The 26131-nt window shown below is 43.4% G+C and overlaps 1 protein-coding gene across 1 annotated transcript; it reads right to left on the reverse strand.

Moving 5' to 3' along the window:
* Positions 1–426: 426 nt before the first annotated feature.
* ATP6V0E1 (ATPase H+ transporting V0 subunit e1) lies at positions 427–17759 on the reverse strand. Its single transcript, XM_042451562.1, has 4 exons — positions 17571–17759; positions 12131–12178; positions 4650–4776; positions 427–852 (listed from the first exon to the last, which is right to left on the reverse strand). Exons 1-3 carry the CDS (start codon positions 17672–17674, stop codon positions 4683–4685), a joined length of 246 nt encoding a protein of 81 aa, XP_042307496.1. The 5' UTR covers positions 17675–17759; the 3' UTR covers positions 427–852; positions 4650–4682.
* Between the last annotated feature and the right edge of the window lie 8372 nt (positions 17760–26131).

The raw sequence follows: 26131 nt of genomic DNA on the forward strand, positions 1-26131 counted from the left end.
GAAGTAATCTAAATGATTTCCATCAATTTAAACTTATATTCGACAACAGTGTCTTCTCATTTTGAATCTACAGAATTAGGACAATATTTTATTAAGTCTATTCTACACATACGTAAACATAATTGGTGTGCTTTAGTTAAACTAAGTGGTATCTATAAACTAATTCAATCTTTCTCAGTAAAAAAGGGATTTGGAAATTAACAGGCCAAAAAAAAAAGTTGAGATATTGAAATTATAGTACTAGATACTTCTTATATTACACAAAACACCCTGAAGTACAGAATTCTAGCTACATCTCTTCAAGGGATCACCAAACTGCCACATGCAGAGGCATTCAAACAACTCCACAGCATACCAAGAATCATACATGAATTATCACATTTTTTGGTGTACATAACATAATGTAATGAAAACCAAAAACACACATTAAACAGTACAGAATTTTATTCCAGATCTTAGAAACACAATAATTTTAATTTAAGACATCAGATAACATTCAAACTATGCTTTAAATAGTCATGAGTCTGTCTATTATGAAAATTGGTAAGGCAAAAAATGTTCAGAGATAGGCAGTGCTTGGTTTCATCGAGCCACTGTGGCAAGGAAGCAAGTAGAGATGGAATAGTTTGTAACACCTGATATTCAAGCACAAAGTTATACTCAAGAGGCACAGTATATCCATTAGGCACTTCAAAGAGTAAAAAACAACAACTCACACAGAAAATGTTTTAGACAACCATTCTCAGGACAGACAAAACAGTAAGGCATTAAAGTAGACTTGGTTGAATTCAGAGTACATTAAGGACATCTTTGGATCAATGGACAGTCTCATAGAGAAAACCTCTTCATACCCTGCAAAGTAAAAAGCAGTTTAGTCTCTTTTTAGAGGCATTTAATTCACAAAAAGTACTGAATTATTAGATTCTTGGGTTAATATGCAAGACATCACTGTTGTACTAGATAAAAGTTTGTATTAACCATTTCACGACAACCTTTGGATCTTGAAAGGCTGCGTGCATTTGAGTAATCATAAAGCCTGGTCAAACTGCTTTAAATGCTGTAATAAATCAATATAAACCTACACTCAGCTACAGTCCACAGGCATTTGCTGTAGTCATATACTGTACATTTTAAAAGAGAGAAGTGGGAATTGAGTATCTTGTTATCAGAATTGTCACCTTTAACTAGCAAGACTAAGACCCTGTTTCTATAAATTGATTCCAATGCCCTTGTAGATACATGCTACCTCTTCCACTTCTAAGTCAAGATTCCAAGTCAAGGAAACAGTATACTGTAACCAACACACACATCCATGACTACTGCTTTGCAAAAGACAGGATCACAGGTGATTTGTTAAAGAAAGGAAGTTCTTATGCTCACTGGTCTAACACTACTCCCTATTCATTTCAAGCTTGATCTGCAAATACTGGAGCTTTGTCCCAAGGGAGTTTAACAGCAAACAGTTAAAAAGCACTTGTTTTTAGCCATTCAGATTTTTCTAACAATGAAAATAACAGCTGTGAAAGGAAACCAGAACAAAAAGAAAACAAGAAAGAAGCATTTTTGAACTGACTGAAATTTGTTATTACAGAATCTAAATTCATTGATCTGATGCTTCATGTAGTATCTGGATAGCAAAATTCTCAATTTCTGTTCCAGCACACTCAAAGAAAACAAGCATTTCAGTTCAAAAAACCAATAACCCTGTTAAGCCGTAGTCAGCATTCCCACAGAAAAACTCAACTGCTGAATTAGATTAGATATACTGTTTACATCATTATAAAACACATTCTGAGAACAAAGGTTTTGGTGTATGTCTGTGATGCCTAATATTAAAATGGCAGATAGGAGAAACACCATAACAACTTTATTCTAAACTTTTTTCTCCTACTGCAGAAGAACCAGAAGCCTTGATCCAGCCAGCATCATGTATTATTTTGCATGACTATGTTTCAGTTTACAGCACATAGTGACAGACACAGCCTCAGCTCACGCAGTAACCGAGGATACACTGGCACTGTCCCTAAGACATGACAGCACTGATTGACTGAATGAGCAAACAGAATGTATTCAATCGTATAGACTTATAGTGATGGCCATTTGCACTTTCTAGCTACCAGCCAACCCTTGTGGTATAGTGGTTTGAAGGTTGGGCTATGACTCTGGAGAACAGGGGTCAATTCTCAGCTCTGCCATGAAATCCACTGGGTAACCTTGGGCAAGTCACATGCTCCTAGCCTCTGGGAAAGGCAATGGAAAACCACCTCTGAACACATCTTGCCAAGAAAACTCCATAACCTTAGAGTTGCCATAAGTCAGAAACAACTTGAAGACACACAACACACACACACTGTAGCTATGGTGAAAAAGGAGTGCTGCAAGCAGTTAACAATACCTGCAACAACACAGTTGGATCCAAAGCAGCTACTCTTGGTCACAGATGGGACAGTTAGCATGTTCCTTTATAAACTTGCTGTCTACTAAAACAAGGTTATAAACACGGACAGACAGGAGTAGTCTTTTATGTCTCAATTAGTGTCCCAAACAGATGTGAAATCTCTTTGATGCCAGTCAGTAACTGGGATGTGTCTGCTCATCTAGAAAGGATTGCTACTAACCCCAAATGGGCTGGATGAGGGAAAACCGACTCAAATTGAATCCAGAGAAAACGGAGGTACTTGTGATAGGTTCCCCTGGTCCAGGAATGGCGGTAGTTCCACCTGTCCTGAACGGGGTCACGCTCCCTGTGAAGGACTCTGTGCGCAGTCTGGGGGGTGCTTCTTGATTCGTCGCTTCACCTGACTGCTCAGGTGAATGCGACGGTCAAGAACACCTGTTATCAGCTTTGGCTTATTCGCCAGCTGCGCCCATACCTGGCCCAGAGGGACCTTGAAACGGTAGTACACGCTCTGGTAACCCCGAGATTGGATTTCTGCAACGCACTCTACATGGGGCAACCCTTATACCAAACCCGGAAGCTATAAATGGTACAGAATATGGCAGCCAGGCTGGTCACTGGAACTTCCAGGGCCAGCCATATTACACCGGTGCTTAAAGATCTGCATTGGCTGCCTATTCGCTTCCGGGCACAATATAAGGTGTTGGTGATGACCTATAAAGCCCTAAATGGCTTGGGCCCAGGATACCTGAAGGACCGCCTCTCCCCGTACATTCCGTCCCGCACCATCAGAACATCTGGGCAGCAACTACTTAGGGTGCCAGGGGCTAGACTATCCTCCACTACGAGGAAGACATTTTCCATCGCCGCCCCGGCCCTTTGGAACACGCTGCCCACAGAGCTCCGCTCGGCCACCTCCCTGGCCCAATTTAGAAAGGATCTTAAAACCTTTCTATTTCAGGTTGCATTCCCCGACTAAAGTCCAGTGGGCCTCCCTTCCTCTTTTGTGGCAAAGAGGATTGGCTAACGGGGGTTTTATGCTGTTTTTGTGTATTTGTTTTAATCTCGATGTATATGTTGTGTTTTATTATGCTGTTAACCGCCCTGATCTTTGGAAGGGCGGTATAAAAATAAAATTTTTAATTTAATTTTAATTTTTTAATTTTTTAATTAAATAAGCAGCCAAATTGTATTTCTGGATAAACGTTTATTTTAGTTTTCTCTGGTAGTTTTTGTGTTCATTCAAAGTCTTCTATACCAATTTGAAGTTTAGACTTCAGTTGGGGCACATCTCTTTAATGGTCAAACAAGAAGATCCCTGGCAGCTACTGGGAGATTTCTATTAACATGTAAGGGAACTACCCATTTTAAAGTGAAAATGCAATATATTCAAACAATACCAAGTAGGAAGCAAAGAACAATTTAGCATTCAAAACAAGAAAAACTCTTAGAAATCTGGGAACACAGAGAATATGGCAGTGACGAACATCTTGCAGTACAAGTCATACCCACCCAATTCATATTAGAGAGTATTATAGCAATGCAGGCAGTCTAAATATTAATTCCACTGGCTATTCTTAACAATTATTAGTCCCTTCTCTTGTCCTTCATCTCCATCTTTCCCTATTCTTCCCAGATTGATCTCCACTCTTAGTGACCACAGAATTCCAAGCTCCTTCAGAATTTAGGCTAAACAGCCTCTGTGTGTATGTGTGTGTGCACACACATGTACCTTTAAGTTACCTGTCAACTTATTGCAACTGTATGCATTTCATATTTTCTTAGGCAAGGAACACTCAGAGATGGTTTTGCCAGTTCATTCCCCTGAAACATAGCCTAAAGCACCTATTTGTTGGCAGTCTCCCATCCAAGTACTAACCAGGACCGGCCCTGGTTAGCTACTAACATCAAACAGGATCTGGTCCCTTTAGGGTATTTAGGGTATGTAACCAATGTACTAAAGCTAAACCCTAAAGGGTAGTGTCAGGAATCTAAGACATACGCTCACGTGATATGTTTATAGCAAAAATACATTTTGTTGTCACAATCAATATTACTTGTTGTTCCCAGAAATTGTTTTCTTCTTGTGAGAACTGTGTAGGGATGAGGTAGAGATGTTTTCACAAGTTGTTGGGAGGATAAAAGGAAGGGGAAGATAAAGCTATGTCCACCATTTTGAGTTCTTTGGATAAAATAGGAAAAATAATATGAAAAATAATTATAATTAATAATAGAAACCAACAATATTTACCTAGTCCGCAAGGCATAATAGAAGAGGGCTCCATTATGGCCAATGCTCTTTTAGATACAAGATTATTTCACTTTTTAGCTGCGGCCCAAAGAGTGGGTTCAACTGAGCCAGAATTGCAATTAGCCAGCTGCAAGAAAAGAGGAGAATGTTAAGAGAATACAGTACATAATAGATGTGTGACTAATACACAAAATTAATTTTAGGTGAAAGAGGTAGAATAATTACAACTAAAACAATTGATATCTAAACAAAACACCACAAAAAGAAATGACAGACAGGAAAAAACCCCGAGTCCCCATCTAGAAGGCATGTCTCAACTAGAAACTGCCCTGTTCCATTTTCAAGTAATCTTTGCCATTTATTTTCCATTTCTAATAATCTTCCACCTTATCAAGAAGGAAGGTTAAAAAATCATCATCCCCTTTAGCTTCCAAAATTTTAAGTGTTGTTCCATACTAGGAGCCAGAACAGTATCAACCCCCTACAGAAGGGAATTGAGAGAACCTGTTTTGAAGAACTACAGAACATTTTTAGCATAATCCTGATGAAAATATAAAATGCAGCTCCATGGAAACTGAGCATTCTTAGTGGCCTCAAAATGCTGATTTGACTTTTGGGAGGAAAATAATGGAAAAGGGAGGGCAAGGGAGAACGGGACATGAAACAGAGCATTATGGGGGAGGGCACAGCTGACTGGAACAGTAAACAGAAGCATTATGTACTATAACATTTTATTGCAGATCCCCCTTTACTCCTTCCAATATGATAGGCTCTTCTAAAAGAGAACATAAAAATTAATATGCTAACCCAGCAATCCTATTTGTGTGAACCATAATTTAGCTTGTACTACCTCCAGTTTTTGCTAGATTAATATTTTCTGTTTTTAGGGATTTGTATGCTATTCTGATATTGGCACTGGATGTATGAGAAATGAGCGAAAACTGCTACAGAAGTGTTTGGTCAGATCAGTTTCTTATACAGAAAAAGCTTACGTCTTCAGCCCACATATATTTTAATGATAGCCTCATGCAGAAGAACTGCTAATTATCTTTGAAAGTATTAACAATGGGTATATAACAGAATACATACATGACCCTGTCAAAATATTACGCAACTCAAGGCTATAGCTAGGACAAAATACATTTTACAGTATGAAATATACTCCAGAAAATTAAACATGTTTATTTTGGGGTTACAAGCTTGGTTTGTCAACAACTGTAAATAAAAAGAGTCTTCTGAGCCCTTAAATTTATACAGAATTATAACAGAGTTAAGTGCCCTGAACACAAAACATTTTGTTAATGCACAGGCACATTTAACAGCTATTTCTAGAATGCTTTGGAAGGAGGAGGAGAAAGAGCAAAGCGGCTTTGTAATGAGAGCTGCTACAAATGAAGAATGCTTAGGCAGTCATGGAAAATTCCACACAAACCTGGATGCTTGGACCAGAGAATAAAATGCAGGTCAGCTGGAAAAAGAAAAGCCATAGCAGTCACAGACAAGAGATACAGGATTAATCCTCTTTAGATTTTCTCCATCATAATTCACTATGACAAATAATATTTCCCACTGTTCATAATTAGTTAATGAAAGTACTAGTTATAGCAAAATACGTACAGACCTCTAATAGTGATAGCTTCGTATTCCTTTCACTAAAAACAAGTAGATTGCCACATAGATTGCTACATATATAGAATGACATTCCCCTCAGCTTTCCTTGGAATGATTCTACATATATCACAATTTAAATTGGGAGTCCAGCTGCCAAAATATGGATGAGAAAGGAATTGTTATCCAAACCAGTACCGTAGGAAACTGTTAGTGCTGTCGTCATCTACAGCTGAAAGACATCCTCGCTTGTTCACTTACCACCTAGTCTGCTAGTAGCCCTACCTGGGATGAATACCTTGCCAAAGGCTTCCTGTGTGGTATCAGTATGAAAACTGCATTCCAGAAAACTCTGAGGTTTCTTGGAAGCCATACGGGCATTTTGAAAGGCAGTTTATCTTTCCCATTTCCCTAAAATGTGCAGTTTCAGGGACTTTTAAATGGCAGCCCACAAGGGGCAATAGTAAAGCTCAATAGATTTGCCCAGTTACAGTTCTTTTGTTCATACCAAACATGAAATGAGTTCTCTGCAAAACCCAGGGATACTATGACAGACACAGCAATGTGGAAAGTATTCCCTGAAAGCAGAAATTCTGAATGCAAAAGAAAGATGCATTCCTCTGGATTTGCTGGGATGATGGGGCCTGAAACAGATAGCCAATGCAGGGCTGGGTACTTTCTCCTCAAATCAGATTACCATTTAGTCTTGATTAGTTACTGCAAAATGCCAATGATATTATGAAAAACAGATATTCACTTCTAGTAAGACAACTCATCTTAAGACAGGAGCAGCAATCAGGAAAACCCCTACCTACGGCTAGACAACAACTTGCAGATTCCTCACAATTTGGTTGTGCCATATAAGGCTAATATGATTACATTCCAACATCAGATGGAAGACTGCATGATTCCCATCTCTGTTCTAAGAAGTCAGTTTATAGAGGTGGTTTCTTCAGGCAAGCTCAAAGTAGTTTCACGCAGTGTGAACACTAACTCCAGCAAACTGCAGGTAAGCTCACCACAATGTGTGTATGTGCCCAAGTCACCTGTTGATGTATGGCAACCTAATTAATTTGGCAAGGTGGTTTTACCAGCTCCTTCCTCTCAAATATAGCCTCAAGCACCTGGTATTCATTGTTGGTCTCCCACCCAACTGCTAACAACAGCTGTTACTGCTCAACTTCCAACATCAGAAAGGATATAGCGCCTTTAGGGCATTTAAGTTCACCATAATACATTGCAGTAATATCCTGATCACTACCCAAATACATCTGAGCATCACTAGTGACCACTCCTAGAAGCAAGCATTCTGGACAAATTTAGAAAAGCATTGATTTGCCTAAACATACTGTAAATGAAGAGGGGCTTCTGGTTTTGTCTGTCATCACAAAACTTCTGTGTTTTCCTCATAGTCTTCAGAACACTATGCTGAAACCAGATAGAAGTGCATTTCTGAAGACAAAATCAATCTGTTCACAACTTTGCCACCAGGTACAAGATCAGTGCTGTTCCAGTTTCAAAAGTCATATTGGTGGAACATTTAATACAAAATCCACCAGGCAACCAGAAAAACCTGCATCCAGATTCCATTACTTTTAGGTAAGCCTGAAGCTCCAGAGACCAAGAACAGAATAATAAGTGGACAACCACAAATGTGTGTTCTTTGCAAGACTCACTGACAACTTCATCCACTCTCACATATAGAAATTATGCAGTGTAATAACTAGATATCAGAACAGTAGGAAAAAAATTAACCTTGTATCAGTACTCTCACAAAACTCTCAAAAGTTCCAGAACTGAAAACTATCCATTACTTTTGGGTGAATATACTTTTCACCCACAGCAAATTATTGGGATTATTTAGAACAGAGAAAATGTGTAGGGTATTTATGAAATAATCTTTCATTGAATTATTTAATGGTGCTGAGGGGGGGGGGCAAATATACAATTATTATAATTGCATCTTAAATCAGTTTTGAAAAACAGTAACTTTTTTGTTAATCTATAATGCAGGAAATGAGGGGAAGCATCAAGCTGACTAGGTGAAGTAGTTGATGCACTGCTTTTGCTTGAAAACCAGCTGCAAAGAGATAGAACCTTTCATGGCCCCTGAGATTCCATTACTAATATGGCACAGTGCTCTATATTCTGTACCATGCTGCTGCTAAGGGCTCCTATGGGCAGGGTTAAAACAGAGTTGGAGGAAGCATAGACACCAACAGACATTTTAGGTTTAACCTTCCCTTACCCCTATTTTATTGAAGCATACTGTAAAATGACCTGCCTTCCTCATCCCTCCCTTATTCCTTGTATGTCATGCTTTAAATTCAGACTATAAACAGCAGGGAAGGGATTGTCATGTTACTTTTATCTGTAAGCTAATGAGAAGATGTTTGGACTGAAAGGTAGAGTAGAAATACTTTAAATAAATATTACAGTGACACTATGTCCTCCATAAATATGGATGGCCATTCTTAGGTTTACAAAAGATAATAAAAATATATGACCTGGACAAATGCTTGACTATGTCCTATGCTACTGTACTAATTAAAACTAACTAGCATGCTGCTTATGCAAGACTGTTGTGTGGTGTATTTAAAAATTAAAAATTTGATTATGTGTTGGACTGTCAGTCAAATAATTCAAGATGAAATTTCTTATACTGTACAGGTATTCATATACATAACTCAGAATAGTTACTGAAGGTGAATTTCAGGATGTTTGATCTTGTCCAGGTGAGTAGATGAATGACTGTGCTAGTCATTAGATTCTTGAAAGTGTTTATAGCAGCCCCATCTCCCACGAAAAGGCTTAATTCAAGGACAAACTATGGCCCTGTGGAACTATATCATTTAGCCTTCCATAGCTCAAACTACAGCTACAATCCTGCTTAATGCTGGATCTTTTGGTTTTGTTATTGTCCTCATTCACACCTTGTGTTCATCACCCTCCCCCCTCTTTTCTTTGTATATTTTCAAAATCTAACAAAAAGATCCTGTCACTCTGCACAAGGGATGGGAAACCTGTAACCATCAAGAACAGAACTCTGTTCCCATCTGTACCTGCCAGTCTGGCCAATGCTGGTGGGTGTTGGACAAACACATTCAGCAACATCTAGAGGGGTGAAGGTTTGCCCCTTCCCTGGGCCATCAATCCTAGCGGTACATGAAGTTCATATGTCAAGATGAGAATAATGAAGACCTCCAGATATCAAGTCCCAGCATCCCTCACTATTGGCTACGCTGGCTATGGCTGCTGGCACTTTCAATCCAACAGATATCTGGAGAGCTCCATAATTCCCACCCTGTATTATACAGATGTGTCTATTTTCTATTCAGACTCAATATACTGTAATCCTTTTCTACTGCCTATTCATGCTATCTAAGGCAAGTGTTCCAAACTATTCCTTTAACTTATAAAGATGAATTAGCAATCCTCCCACAGAAAACCAAACCAAATTTTATATAGGCATGAAAGTGTTAGTTTACTACCTGAGAGTGATACTCCATATCTAGAAGTTGAAATTACTGTGGAATGAGGCTCTGTGCCAGGGGACCCTGAAAAGACTTCCCTCTATATCTCAGGCAGATGCATGGCCATAGTATCTCCCGTCCCCTTTCAGTTGAAACTGCTGCAGCCTCACCATCTCACAGACTATCTCTCCTGGCACTGCTACCACTGCCAGTTAAGCCTGATCACTTTGGAGTGTGATAGGAATAGGCAGACACCAGGCTCCCCTCTCGTGCAAGGTTACCTCACATTACTGGTGAAATACCAAAAGCTTGTACTGTGGCTTTCCAAAATTTCAGAGAGAATTCCTTCCTAGCCCTACCTAGAAAACTATGTTTTTTCTTGTGAATCTTGCATCCAAATAGTCACTAGGCCTGACCTCTGAACTCAAAAGAGACTGGGTATGTTCAGGATGGCATGAGCAATGCAGTTAGCTAGGAAATGAGTAGTTACTTTATTTCTGTCCCATTAACAGCACACAAATCTAGATAAACCCAATTGCCATTGAGTATGGAGGCTGGGGGCTGCAGAACACCATTACCGGAGTCCTCAGTAGTGATAGAGGCTGAGGATAAGTAAGGTGCTAGTCCTGCTATGTCCTGCCAAGACAGATAGGACCTGGAAAATGTCCTAGGATGACTTTGGGAGACTAGGGTTCAAATCCCCTCATTTAAACGCTGAAACAGATGGCCCTGAAGCGGCACTGCGACACCACTCCTGAGAGAGCTGGATCAGAGCTGCAGCAACTGCACACTGCATCTCCGACCCAGCTATTTGATGGCTCAAAAAAAGGTGGCAAAATGCTGCTCCTTTTATAGCTGGAAAAGGGTGCTCTTTCTGCTGCGGCTTTGCAGCGCCCGGTGTCCAAATGCAGCACCGCTGGAGCACCGTGAAACCAGCCGTGTGGCAGGCAAGCGGCTTCCGGGCGGTGCCAGGGCATGTCATGTGTACACCACACCCCTGCGCTGGCCATAAGGTGGCTTGAGTGCCAGTCTGTACCGGTCCTAAGTCATGAAAACCCACTGGATAACATTGGCAAGTCACACTCACTCTGCCTTCCGAACAAACCTTGCCAAGAAAAACCCTTGATAGGCTAGCCTTTGCATCGTCATATGAAGGCAGGTAACAGTAATAATGCAGGATGCTTAGGCACTTCTGTACCCACCACCAAAATGTTTTTCCTTCTTAATTATTTTTGTCTGATTTACGATCCACCCCCTCTCTTATTATTTCCAAGACAACATAGCATCAACATGACACATGTTTTGCAGAACATTATATTTCTGGATGCCTGTGCTGGCTGAAGATTTAAATATCAAGCCATCTATTTAACTGGATTTTGAATGATATCCAAAAATACAACTCTCTATTTTCTTTAGCTGATTAGGTAGAAAAAAAAATCTATTTCTATAAAATTTAAACAGGTTTTTAAGTTGTTAGTGACTGCTTACACAACGTTGTGCTTTGAGTAAAACCAAAGGAAAAACAAATACATCCTGGTCCCATGAGTTTTAAAAGTCATCCAGGTCACCGCTTCACACTGATGAGTCTTTGGGTTTGTTGAGGCATAAACAAGCAGAAGAGATTGCACAAAACCTGTTTGTCCTAGCACTACACCAAACACAAACAGGACCATGCATTGGGTTAGTCCAGAATACAACAAGGCAAATCTAGTTTGAAGCATCCTGACTGTAAACTATGCAAGAAGCTAAAGACTGACTTTGTACAGGTCACGGGTAAGCAATACTGAATTCCAACTTTCGAAGAGCATCAGCCTGCGCAACTTAAAGTCAGGGTTGCTGGGAGTTGTTTATATCAGCCCAAGGGCCACAGATTCCTCAAACTCTGATACAAGACAAAGTGGTGGAAAACTCAGAGAAAACTGGCAAAATAGAACTGTACCCCAGCTTAGCACCTTACTACGGCCTTTTCCATGATGAGAGGTTACACCATATCCAGTAACTGCAAATACATATACGTCTGCAGTGCAAACACATTACAATTATATTACAGAAATGAAAAAGTCCTAGTACAGAAAGTCAAAGCAATTCTGCTAACAAGGAACAATGAGTATGAAAAAAGGTGTAATGTACACTGTTCTCATTAAGTTATGACAATCTTGTTTAGGACTAAACTAAGCATTTTAGTTCAGGAGTAAAAAATATGATTTACAGTAAACACCTGCTTAAAGAATTACAAATTCCTATGGCCTACATGATTCATTCACACTTATTTCTATAAACCACTATATCTTCCTCTACATACCACTTCTCCCAAAAAATCTGGATAACAAAATCAAGATGTGTTGTGACTTCACAGATATATCTGTGATTGGACAAAACGGGAGAAATATTGATACTTACAAGAGATAGCAGCAGACAGCACACGTCACCAGCATTGTGTTGATAACACTGAAGAAAGAGAAGAAGGTTGATAAAATACAAACAACACTTACAGTCTTTAATAATAATTTTTGTTGTTAACTGCCCTTGTGTTGATGATCTCAACCCATGGTGACCCTGCTGATGAGACATCCCCAAGATCATCTGCCCTCCACGGCTCGGCTCAACTCCTGCAAACTCATACTTGTGATCTCTTTAATAGCGTCATTCCTCTCTTTCTGCTTCCCTTTACCTTTCCTAGCATTGCTGTTTTTTCCAATAATTCATGCCAAAGTATGACAACCTGAGTTTTGTCATCTTGGCTTCTAGGGAAATTTCTGGCTTGATCTGCTCCAGGACCCATGTGCTGTTTTTTTGCTGTCCATGGAATCCTTAGCACTCTTCACCAGCACCGCATTTTGAATGAGGTGATTTTCCTCTTATCCTCCTTTATTATAATAAATTAAAATCCAACACATTGCAATTGTATTTTCCTTGAATTGAAGTATAACAATTCAGAATCAGTTCCTTGGGTTCTGCCTATTCCACATTCTCAAATGGGTTTGGAAAAAAGTTGTTTTTGGGACTACAACACTGAGAACCCCAGTTCCAGCATAGTCAGTTGCTATACTTCCTGGGGGATATGGGGATTTGTACTGTACTGTACTGTGGGAGATCTTAAGTAGTCTCAGGAGTTAGAGCAAGAGGAAAGGGCATTTGTGCCCTATACAATTCCTTGCTCCTTCCCGGCCAGAACAAAAAAAGTTGCCCCAAATTAACAAAACATATAGTTTATACAAACTATTTCAAACACGACACGGCCCTCCCACCAGTATGCAGTATTGAGCTCTAATACTGCTGGTAAACCAGAAAAAAGAAACTTAGGCGGGGTACATACCTCCGCTTTGCGGCGCTCTGCCGCCGCCGCCAGTAGGTCCACGGGGGAGCCGGAGCCTTCACACGGCCCGACTCCCGCGCGGACTGAAAAAGAAGCTCCAAAATGGAGTTTCTTTTTAAGTCGCGTTTGCGACGTAGCGAGGCGCCAGGGGCGCACTCACTACATCACAACGCCCGCTCAGCGTCCGATACGTAAAGATGGCGGCGCCCGTATGAACAGGGCGCCGCCATCTTGTACGTATTCAATACGTACTAGGGTTAGGGGGGGTGCGGAAGCACCGCCCCTTCCTAACCCTAGTACGTATTGATGACGTACTATTTGGCGGTCTGTAAACCGCCTTACTGATTGCATAGAATAGTTACTTGCAAGCTTAAAAAACAAGATTTATCTAAGAACAAAAGATATACAAGCATGGCCAGGGAACCACCATCCAGTCTGCTAGAGCCAGTGCCTTCATAATCTTCCTCAACGGGACAGTAACAATTAGATCTAATATTGTGGAGAATCAATACAATCATATGTAGGTCCTAAGTTATTTATGAAGATTTAGAGGTAAGGCAGTCTTTTTTCAAGAACTAAATAATATTTTTCATCATATTTGAACCTATATTACTTATTTGGGGCATTATACATGTGAGGCCTTGGGCTACTGTATCACGTTCCTTGAGATGCGGATCTGGCCTCAGTGGTACATACCTAGGTTACATCCTGTTTGGACTACTGTAAGACACTCTACTTAGGGCTGCCTTTGAAGAGTGTTCAGAAACTTCAGCTGATCCAAAGAGCTGCAGCCAGATTGTTAACAGGGGCAGGTTACAGAGACCACATAATGCCACTGTTGAAACAGCTCCACTGGCTGCGAGTTTGTTTCTGGGCACAATTCAAAGTGTTGGTTATTACCTATAAAGCCCTATATGGCTCAATCCAGGCCATTTGGCAGACTGTATCTCCCTGTATGAGCCGGTTGGGCCCTGAGATCCTCAGGAGAGGCCCTTGTCTCAATCCCACCACCATCAGAAACATGGTTTGTGAGGACAAGAGAGGGCCTTTTCGGTGGCTGTCCCTAGACTGTGGGAGACCCTCCTTGTTGGCATTCCGCTGGCAGGCTAAGACCTTCTTATGCAGGGAGGCTTTTTGAAACAGAATGTTCTTAAAGGACCAGCTTAGGGTCTTGTATCATTTTAAGTGTTTTAAAATTTTATCTTTTTAACTGTATTTGTTTTCTTTTAAAAAGTAATCTATTGCAATAATTTAATTCTGTTTTAATGCATCACTTTTCCATGTTTTTAACTGTATTGTTCTTTTAATGTTGTGAACTGCTCTGGCTCCCAGTTCTGGGAAAAGAGTGGGATATAAATAAATATAATGATAATGATAATAATAATAATAATAAGTAGTCAGCATTTATCTTCAGAACAGATGGTGACACCGGTGGGCCAATCAAGCTAAAATTGTTTGGGAGACATTGTTCAAGCATTATTCTTCTCCTCTCTTTTTATTAAAGAAAGGTCTGCTTCCTTACTTTCACCATGATATCTATTGTAACATAGCTTAGATCTCACACAGGATGCACACAGCCACTGTGTGCATGTCTAGCCAAAAGGTGTCCAGATGTCTGAGGAGCTCATACAAAACAAGTGACATGTAAGTCTGAGGGCAGGGAAATGTCCAATTAACAATTTGTAAGCCGCTCTGATAACCTTTTGGATGAAGAGCGGGGTATAAGTAAATAACAACAACAACAACAACAACAACAACAACAACAACAACTGTTTTAGGGACTAAGGGAAAATAAAGGCCAGTTAACAACAAAAAGGCAACTGGAATGAATAGAAGCTTAGAAGCATTAATCTTAAATGAAATGTAAATTACTTTGGGCATTTTATTCTGCTTGGACCTTTAGCATGACCTTTGATTCATAGACCAGATGAGGCCTTTCTTGGAAAAGGCACATCTTTACATTGCCATCAAGCTTTCTTCAATATAACTATTTAGACCTTCTCATCACACATAATGTATTTAGTTCTGTCTTTGAAGAGTGTTCAGAAATTACACTCAGAACATATGACTTCTTTGCTCTTCATTCTACTTTGGCTTCCAGAGTCTAATTAAAAGTGCCAATTATTACCTTTAAAATCTTGCATAGTTTGTGTCCTGCATATTTTAAACAATAACTGATTCCATATGATCTTACTCATTCTCTCAGAAAGACCAAGGAGGACTTGACTGACATCCTTCCTTCCCCTGAATTGCAGTTGGTGGGCATGCCTGACAGAGCCCTTTTACTTGTGGCACTTGGGTTTGTCTTTATCCATAGACTCAAGCATCCATGGCTTGAAAACATTCAAAAATATATAAATTCCAAAAAGCAAATCTTGATTTTGCTATTTTATATAAGGGACACCATTTTACTATGCCACTGTATTGAATGGGACTTGAGCATCCACAGATTTTGATATCCATGGGGAGCCCTAGAACTAAACCCCAGTGGATACCAAATGCCGCATCTAATGTCTTTCTTTTCAGTTTTCCTTGAATGCTTTACATAGGTCTTAAAACTGCATTAACTAACGCTCCGTGAATGGTTAATCTTAGTTGGTTCTATCACCAATAATACTGCTTTTGCTGCAGCATGAGGCAACCTCTACGGGCCAAAATTTTGTCCCCTGGGATTTCACAGGGGCTGCAACACCCAGCTGCTTGGCAAAAGTAAGTGGGTAAAAAACCCCACCCATATTTCCCTTTCAGAATAAGAAATACAGGAGTGGGTGCCTTGTTTTCAAGTACAACTGTGCTTCCTGGAGGCTTCCAGAAGTCTGATTCTGCTTGAAAATAAAGTGCGCCTTTTCAAGCACCCCGTTTTTAACAGAAGAGGTTTCTCTGCGGCACATATGGGCCACACTTGGTTTATTGTACTTTAATCATGTTGTGAACCACTATGAGTCCCAATACTTGGTGGGATGGGGAGGGGGGGGGAACTGAATACATATTTCCCTCCATCCACATGATGTACATTAATGTGGAACGATTGCTGAAAAGCAGCTTATAAAATGAATTCAATAAAAATAAATTTAAAAACAATCACCACCCCTCCCAGTAATATTTTGACCTTTAGCACAGGGAAAGTAAAACGAAATACCAGAAGAGGACATTAGGTAAGACCTGGAATGTAACTTGAAAGCGTGCAGAAAACCACAAGGACCAATAACCAAAATACTGTTAGGAATACCAATTATTATCTTAATGGATGATAGCTACAGACCAATTGCCGCTGGCCATCTCATAGCCCTCTGATTGTGAGGAAATGGTTACACACCCAGCAGCACACAGATGGGGAAAAGTGTCACAAGGCTGTGACGCCTCCAGCTTCTCTTCCAGACAAAGGGAATTGTCTGAGGGGAAGCCGGTGAGCCTTGGGACAGATGGGCCTCCTTATCCACGACTTGAAAACGTTTCATTTCAAATAGCAAACTTTGATTCTGCCACTTTATATAAGGGACACCATTTTGCTGTGCCATGGTATTTAATGGACTTGAACAGCCACGGATTTTGTCATTCATGGAGGTTCCTGGAACCTTACTCCAGTGGATAACAAGGACCCACTGTAGTCTGAGCATTGGACCATGACTCCAGAGACCAGGGTTCGAATCCTGGCTCAGCCACAGAAACCCACTGGGTGACCTTAGGCAATATAAGTCACACTCTCTCAGCCTCAGGGGAAGGCAATGGCAAAGCCCCTCTGAATGAACATGCCAAGGAAAGATGCCATGAGAGGGTGGCCTGAAGGTTGCCATCTGCCAGAAACCAGACGCACAACCCCCAGCGAGGTCCCCAGCGTTGTGTAAGTGGGTCCCTGCGCCTGTCAGGGAAAGGGCCCGGGGCCATCGGGATGGAGACTGGGGGTGGCCTGGAAACGGCGGGGAGCCCACTCTCCCGTCCCGGCCTCTTCGGGAGGAAGGCCAGGGCAGACCTCGCCAAGAAAGCCCTGTGACAGGTTTCTTTAGGGTCGCTGAAGTCGGAAAGGCCTTGGAGGAGGAGGCGCAGAAGCACAGCAGCTGTGGCGGGAGCCAGGAAGAGCGCCATCGAAATCAAGGGGAAGGGGACCTTCCTGGGCTCTGCAGCGCCGCGTAACCTTGGTTACGAAACAGGTCTGTAGCACTGAGGCTGGCAGCCGTCGCCATCTCCGGCTTATGGCCCCGAATGAACCCGCGACGGGGCTTCCCTGGCCAGGCTCCCGAGGAGGCCGAGAGGGCGAGACTCATTGGCTCCCATGGCGGGGCAGGATTCGAACCCTGGTCCCTCAGAGTCACACTCCAACGCTCAAGCCACTGGGCTCCCCGCTTAACACGTCGCCCCAGCAGTAGTAACAACAACAACAACAGCAGCAGCACTGCTAAGGGAAAGGGAGAGGTGATAAGTGAAACTAGACTGAAGACGGCTAGAGGCGAGCCCCGACGGCGAGGAGGGCAGCCATTTTGTGCCTCTCTCCCTGCAGCAGGGAGCCTCCCTGCCCTCCGCACTTACCCCCGGTTGGGCCCCTTGGGCACGAGCCACGGCAGCACCCCGCCGACCACCCCCCAGAAAACGCTCATGACGACGATAGGCACCGCCAGGCCTCCGTACGCCATGGCTGCCTGCGACAATGACGACGACTCGGCCGCCGGGCCGGGCAGGCTGCTGCGACTCCACCGCGCAGGCCACGCCCCTCCTCGCCCGCGCGCCCAATCAGGGGCCTCGCCGCCAGCGCGTGAAGACGAATCCGCAGTGGCGTTGGAGGGCGCAGGGCGCATGCGCGTTCTTTGAAACCGGCCCTTCTGTCTGTATCTCTCTCATTTGCGCAGAACTCAAGAGCCTTACGTCACCTTCCCCAGAAAGAAAGAAGAGGAAGAGCCACAGTCGCCCTCTGCGGCCTCCCTTCCTGCTCCTCTCTCTCTTTATGGTATGCGGCGGCTATGCGACCTCAAGTCTGTTCTGGCCTATGGCGACCCTGTCATAGCAATAGCAAACAAGTACATCCCTATACCGCTTATCAGTGCACTTCAGCTTAGCAAATTTGGCAGATGGCACCAAATTAGGAGGAATAGCTCATACTCCAGAAGACAGGATCAAGATTTAAAATGACCTGAATAGACTAGAAAGCTGGGCCATAGCAAACAAAATGAAATTCAACACAGAAATGTAAGGTATTGCACTTAGGGCGGAAAAATGAAATGCACAGATATAGGATGGGTGACACCTGGCTGAATGAAACTACGTGTGAAAGGGATCTAGGAGTCCAAGTAGACCACAAGTTGAACATGAGTGAACAGTGTGATGCGGCAGCTAAAAAGGCCAATGCTATTTTAGGCTGCATCAATAGAAGTATAGTGTCTAGATCAAGAGAAGTAATAGTGCCACTGTATTCTGCTCTGGTCAGGCCCCACCTAGAATATTGTGTCCAGTTCTGGGCACCACAATTCAGAAAGGACATTGAGAAACTGGAGCGTGTCCAAAGGAGGGCGACTAAAATGGTGAAAGGTCTGGAAACCATGCCCTATGAGGAAAGACTTAGGGAGCTGGGGATGTTTAGCCTGGAGAAGAGAAGATTAAGAGGTGATATGATAGCCTTGTTCAAATATTTGAAGGGATGTCACATTGAGGAGGGAGCAAGCTTGTTTTCTGCTGCTCCAGAGAACAGGACCCGGGACAATGGATGCAAACTGCAGGAAAAGAGATTCCACCTCAACATTAGGAGGAACTTCCTGACAGTAAGGGCTGTTCGACAATGGAATGCACTCCCTCAGAGAGTGGTGGAGTCTCCTTCCTTGGAGGTCTTTAAACAGAGGCTGGATGGCCATCTGTCGCGGATGCTTTGATTTGGATTTCCTGCATGGCAGGGGGTTGGACTGGATGACCCTTGTGGTCTCTTCCAACTCTATGATTCTATGAACAACAACAGACATTTGTATCTTCTAAACAGATGCAAGAAATCAAATGCAAAGATTTCTGCTGGCTCTTCATTTAACTGGCCCTTTATGTGTAGGAAGGTGTGTGTGGAATTCTGCTCCCTAATAAAATGAATGGCTGTAGGTTACTGAAGAGTATTTAAAGCCCATGCTGGTAGAGGTAGTTGCTATCAAGACAGAGGTAGAGGTAGCTAAAATGCCTGCATAAAGGATGAATATAAGAGTAGCTCAGTTAACAAAGCCTCTGACAAAGCAGTTCCTTTTTACAAAGTCTTTTTTTTTGTCTACCCACCCTCCTTGTCGTCTGTCTAGCTTGCTGGTATTGAACTCACAACCTTGTGAGTGGTGGCAGTACAGGCATTTAACCACTGCGCCACCAGGGCTTCCTATCATGGGATTTTCTTAGCTAGTTTCTTCAGAGGGAGGTTTGCTAAGCCCATCCTCTGAGGCCGAGTGTGTGACTTGCCCCTTAAGGTCACTCAGCTGGGTTTCCATGGTTGAGCAGGGATTCCAACCCTGGTCCTCCAAAGTCAAAGTCCAACACACAAGCCACTATGCCACGTTGGCTTTTAATACATTCAGGTAGCGGCATTGGCCCTATTTGTTGTTGTTGTGTGCCTTCAAGTCATTTCAGATTTATGGTGTCCCTATCTTGGAGTTTCCTTGGCAAGGTTTTAGAGGTTTGCCATTGCCTTCCTCTGAGGCTGAGAGAGTGTGACTTGCCTCAGGTTACCCAGTGGGTTTACAATGCACAGCTGGGAATCAAAGCAGAGTAGTAGTCCGACACTCAGACCACTAGACCACACTGGCTGTAATTACAATATTATCCAAAATCCACAAACCAGTGATACCTTTATTCAGAAATCCAAAATGCATAAGATACACAATAAGGGATGGATACATCTGGGATCTCAGAAGAAATAACCTTTTTGCATTGCTACTGGAATTCAAATTTCATCTCCTGGACTTTGGATTTGTTCCCAGCACAAGGCTAGAAGGAGAGCCTGCTTGCGTAGGCATTGCGAAAGAATAGCACACCACCACCACCTTGAGAAAATGCAAGCCTGTGACTAACATTGCCATTTTATATATTATTTTTCTCCTATGTGATTCTTAACACCATTGCCTGAAGAAGCCAGTGGAGCTCTGAAAGCTTGTAACATGTATTTTGTAAATTTTGGTTGGACCAATAAAGCTTTCACTGTTTTATTAATTTTGGATGTTATTATACTAGCTTAGGAAAACATAGATATAGGATGGGGGACACCTGGCTGAATGAAACTACATGTGAAAGGGATCTAGGAGTCCAAGTAGACCACAAGTTGAACATGAGTCAACAGTGCGATGCGGCAGCTAACAAGGCCAATGCGATTTTAGGCTGCATCAATAAAAGTATAGTGTCTAGATCAAGGGAAATAATAGTGCCACTGTATTCAGCTTTGGTCAGGCCCCACCTGGAATATTGTGTCCAGTTCTGGGCGCCACAATTCAAAGGGGACATTGAGAAACTGGAGCGTGTCCAAAGGAGGGCGACTAAAATGGTGAAGGGTCTGGAAACCATGCCCTATGAGGAACACCTTAGGGAGCTGGGTATGTTTAGCCTGGAAAAGAGCTTAAGAGGTGATATGACAGCCCTATTTAAATATTTGAAGGGGTGTCATGTTGAGGAGGGAGCAAGCTTGTTTTCTGCTGCTCCAGACAACAGGACCCGGAATAATGGATGCAAGCTCCAGGAAAAGAGATTCCACCTCAACATTAGGAGGAACTTCCTGACAGTAAGGGCTGTTCGACAGTGGAACACACTTCCTCGGAGTATAGTGGAGTCTCCCTCCTTGGAGGTCTTCAAACGGAGGCTGGATGGCCATCTGTCGGGGATGCTTTGATCTGGATTTCCTGCATGGCAGGGGGTTGGACTGGATGGCCCTTGTGGTCTCTTCCAACTCTACGATTCTATGATTCTATTTAGGGCTAAAATCTGTTTTAGTCCTTAACCTGCTGAATCCGTGGGAATTGGGGACAATGCCGGGTTACAGACCACCATTTCGGACGTCCTCAGGACGTCCCAGTTTGAAAAAGGGGCGTCTCTTCTAGACGCCCCTACTTCTATTACGGACAGAGTCCGCAACAAATGGCGGTGGCCATTCCACTCGGCTGCTGCCATTTTGACGTAGCGGACGCTGTGCGTCCGCACGTCATGCCCCGGAAGTGACGCCGCGAGTGCGCGACTAGCGCCTCGCGACATCTTTTCCGGGGCCCAGGAAGGAGCACGATTTTCGCATTCTTTCCTCAGAGCCTCCGGGAGCCGTGTGGTTTGGCCGCTGCAAGCGGCGGGAGACTGCCACAATCCGGCGGTATGTAACGCGCCCAAGATACTTAATGAAATCCCATTGATTCCACAGGTCTCCTGTAGTTGGAATCAACAATTAGGTTTTGACCTAATTTTCTGCAAGTGGCGCTTGCAAGTCTATGCTGGGTGGAGTAAGAACGTTTTCAAACTTGTTTTAAATACCTCCTCATCTGGAGGCCTACAGGACCTACTATCCAAATCCCCAGGGTTCTTGTCCATTGCTCAAACCACACCACACTAGGTACTCCACTAGTGGTGTGTGCCTTCAAGTCGTTTCTGACTTGAGGCCTATCGCAGGGTTTTCTGGGGTGGAGAGTGTGTGTTGTCCAAAGTCACCTGGTGCATTTCCATGGTGGATCAGGAAATCAAACCCTGATCTCAAGTCATAGTCTGATGCTCAAAGAACACCACACTAGCTCTCTTGCAATGCAAATGCTATGTTGAGGTTCATTACAGGAGTGCTTCCATTTTCTGCTCACGAACAGTGATGTCATAGTACATTTTGAAATGCTCGTCCCCATTAGCAGGCTGGCACAAAGGGTTTCTAGCTCACAGGTCAAACCTGAGACTTTGGGACAGCCCCTGATGATGTCATTAAATGTCACAAATTAAGTACTAATTGTTGTTTCTCATAGCTTGGAATTCAAAAACACATAGATTAACTTGTAAAGACAGAAATCTTAAGGGGCTATTCCCAGATGAAGGTGAAGTGAGGGGATTATTTTTTTTCTCACTTGTTTCAGAGGACAGAACTGCCAAATCCATCTCTTGGGTATTACTTGCCAATGAAAATGTTATGAAATTCATAGGATCACCATGTTAGCAGGCAACTTGAAGGCACACACATGTATATACACACACAGGGCTAAGGAATGTTTAATCTAGCCTTCTTGCTTCTACCTAACCATTACCTTTCCAAGGTGGTGAGATTGCATGCTGCTGTGAGGGAAGAAGCTATGTTGATGGCAGCAGTCCTACTGGTAGGATCTACCATGTCAGACAGGCTTTTGCTGAGGAGTCAGACTAAATGGGCCAAACAGCTACCGGGGAGCAATATGGGGATTGTGGTGGTGGGTGACAGTGGGAAGATAACTCAGACAATGGCAGTGGCACCATAACACTTGTTAGTATTGTGCAGAAGGTGACAAGATTTTAATGGCATAGGTTTAAGTGTTGCACTAGGACACTGGGAGACCATGGTTCAATTCCCCTTTGTCACAGAAGCCCACTGGGTGACCTTGAGCAACTCACTCTGCCAAGATTCCCTAGTCAGAAGCAAAAGGTGCACAACAGGTGAAATTGGAACGTTAGTACTTACCTGAAATACGTCCCTTTCCAGCAGAGAAGGTCCGAGCATCCTGATACATGTCAAAGTTTGAAACAAGGCCACAGGTTAATGTATATATTTTCTCATAAACTTAATTTTTTCCCTTATAATGCAACTTGCAGTCTCCAATGGGCTACCAGAGCTATCATGATTTTGGTAAATACTCTTGGAGCCGATGATAGGCCGAAGGGAAGAGCTCTGTATTGGAGGTGAGTTTTGTGGTAGCAGAAGCGTAGAAACTTTTGGTGGTCCCTGTGAATCGGAATACTGTATGCAAATAAGCTTCGGTCAAATCCACAGAGGCTAAGTAGTCGCCTGGATGTAGAGATTCTAGAATAGTTTTGAGCGTTTCCATCCGGAAGCGACGTTTGGGAACATGTCTGTTGACTCTTTTCAAGTCGAGGACTGATCTCCATGATTTGTCTCTTTTTGGGACTAGAAAAATGATGGAATAGGACCCTTTCATGATTTGAGCAGGGGGGACAGGTTCGACTGCCCCAATCTGTAATAGATGGTTGATTGCTTCTAACATTAACTGGTGTTTGTGTGGCCTTTGGGATTTGGGGAAAATGATGAAATGATCCCTTGGAGCAGGGGTAGGCAAACTTTTTGAGCCGGGGGCCGGGTTGCTGTCCCTCAGACAACTGGGGGGCCGAAGCCAAAAAATAAATAATTTTATATATATATATATATATAAAATAAATAAATAAACTGGGACAAATGTAGGACAAAATTTTCAAATGGTGGACACTTTTTTTAAAAAAAAGTGGAGGACACGTGAAAAAATTTGCTGGTTTTTTAAAAAATGTTAATATAAATGCATCTTTCTGAGGCTTCTATAGACAATTGCCCCTGCGTGTGAGAGGCCAAAGGCCCCGGCGGCAATCTGCGGCAGGACTAGGCTGGGGCCGGTCCCAAGGCCTTGCCGGGCCGCATCCGGCCCGCGGGCCGCAGGTTGCCTACCCCTGCCTTGGAGTTTGAGTAAAGTCTATCTGGTATCCCGAGGACAGGGTAGACAGTACCCATTTGTCTGAGGTAGTTGAGGACCAAGTCTGAATAAAGTGTTGTAGACGGCCCCCCACTCTGGTGCTGGGATAGTCAGGCTGAAGTATTTCGCTGTTTCCCAGCATTGTTGTTCTTGGATTGGCTGGTGTTGTTTTTGGAAAAGGAACTATTGTTGTAGTGTTGTTGTGAGGAGGACTTTCTGTCGGACCACTGTCGTCCGCCACCTCTAGTTCCTCTCCCCCGAGATGAGTTGTACGTAGACTGGGGGGAACGAAAGGACTGTTGACCTTGACGGGAGGGTCTTCTATCATCTCGGCGAGTGGTAGATGGAAGAGCCTTTTAGTCTCAATAAGTACTGGGTCTAGGGCTTCACTGAACAGTTTAGTTCCACTGAAGGGAGCCAGTGTCAGGTTTTGCTTAGAGCGAGTATCTACTTGCCAGTTTTTTAGCCAAAGGTATCTTCTGACTGGTATTGAGGCCGCCTGAGCACGTGAGCTGAATTGAATGATGTCAAGGGAGGAATCAGCAGCAAATGCTAGAACCTTAAGTAATTTGTTGATTCCTTGACGGAATCTAGTGTTGCCCTTGGGGACTTCTAGCATGAGGTCTTTAGCCCATAGATGTGCTGCCCTGGTTAGAATGGAGGTAGATGTTGCAGCCCTGATTGCAGTGGAAGAGGCCTCAAAGCACCTCTTAAGGGCAGAGTCGGCCCTTTTGTCCTCAGGCATTTTGAGTGATTCTTCCCCATCTCTAGCGTACACGGCCGATGTAACAAGAGAGGAAACCGGAACATCCACTAAGGGGATCTGTAGTTTGGTCATTACATTGAGGCAGGGAATAAAATTTTTTTACAGAGCTAGGATTGGGTCTGACTGTGGCAGGTTTGGACCATTCATCTTTGATTACTCTCATGAAATCAGATGGAAAAGGAACCTCATCGGATGATGGTGATGGAAAGGATTCACCTTTGCCTTTAGGTAGATCAGTGTCATCTTGTTGGGTAGGCTGTGGTTTGGCTTCAAGCTCAAGGGCTCTGATTGCCTTCTTCAATAAGATAGGGAAGTCATCGGCAAGGAAAAGTCTAGCTGAAGAGGAAGTCCCAGCAGGGTCTTCGTCTTCATCCTCATCAGACCACTCTCCTTCCTCTGATTCAGAGACAGAACTGGATTGTGATTTGGAAAGGTTCTCATCTTCAGATGATCTAATGGGCTGAGGTTTGGATTTTTTGGCCTGAGATGTTTTGCCACTAGATGGTGCCCTTCTCTTAAGTTTGGAGCCCAGGGAAGAAGGAGCTGAAATGCCCTTTTCCCCTCCCTTTTCTGTGTTTGCCCCCTTGGCGGGAATTTGTCTCTCTCTGATTGGGGGATGGGATCCCTGGAGGAGCGGGAAGCAGGAGGAGAGAGGGAAGACTCTCTGTCCCTATGGGGAAAGGTAGCTATGTCTATCTGACCCAGACTCTTGGGCCGAAGGGGCAGCTGAGACTTGAGCCACTGGGTGGAGTGAGGCTTGGGAGGCAGTGGAGGAAAAAGCTGCTGCTTGCATGGCAATTAAGGAAACCAGGGCAGAAAGCTCTGGTAGGGTGGAGGGGTGCCGCTCGTTGCGGTGCTACTCACACTCCTGGATTTGCCCTCCATGGCAGCCACTCCCTCCCGATTTCGGGACAAGTTGCAGCGGCTGGGCACGGTCGAGCGCGGAGGCAAGGGATATCCCTCCTCCGGCTGCGCCAAGCAGCCTTCATGCCGCAGCTCAGTCTTGGGCCGAAATCCGTCGTTCAGGAGAGGCCCTCTGAGCATGTCCAGACTCACCAGACATCCCGGAGCTATCTAGGTCCTCCATTAGTTCTAGTCTGCCCCACAGAGAGAAGAGAGAGAGAAATGATTTTTTTTTTTAAAGTAAGGAAGAGAAAGCTTGAAAAGCAGCCTGACGGAGCGAAGGCAGGAACTAGACTGGGCAACGGAGTGGGGGTGTGTCTCCCTGTGATGATGCCCAAAGTCAAGATCCTGCCTGATTGGAGCAAAAGGGGAGAACCAACCCTCATTAAGGATGGCTCTGCCCTCAACGCTGGGAAAGTATTCATTTTTAAAGTTTACTAACTGAACACATTACCCTCTTTGTACTAACTGTACTATATTTGCAGCCCATTCCAACTCCAGGCCACATATCAACACATTTAATAGTCTGAGACCACAGGACTCAGTATAAGCCATCAGTGGATTTCCACTGCTTATGCTTGTTGCAAGAACTACAGTGGTACCCCGGGATACGAATTGATCGCGTTACGAAATTTCCGGGATACGAAAAAGTTAGATTGGAAAAAACTGTTCCGGGATACGATGTTTTTTTCGGGTTACGAAATTTATTTCGGCGCGAAATTCAAACGCAAAGCGCGGCTAGCGGCTTTCCAGCGCTAACGCAAAGCCTTTTCGGGTTGCGAAATTACTCGGGTTACGAACGGAGCGGC

Source organism: Sceloporus undulatus, chromosome 2 (genome assembly GCF_019175285.1).
Source record: "Sceloporus undulatus isolate JIND9_A2432 ecotype Alabama chromosome 2, SceUnd_v1.1, whole genome shotgun sequence".
NCBI classification, from domain to species: domain Eukaryota; kingdom Metazoa; phylum Chordata; class Lepidosauria; order Squamata; family Phrynosomatidae; genus Sceloporus; species Sceloporus undulatus.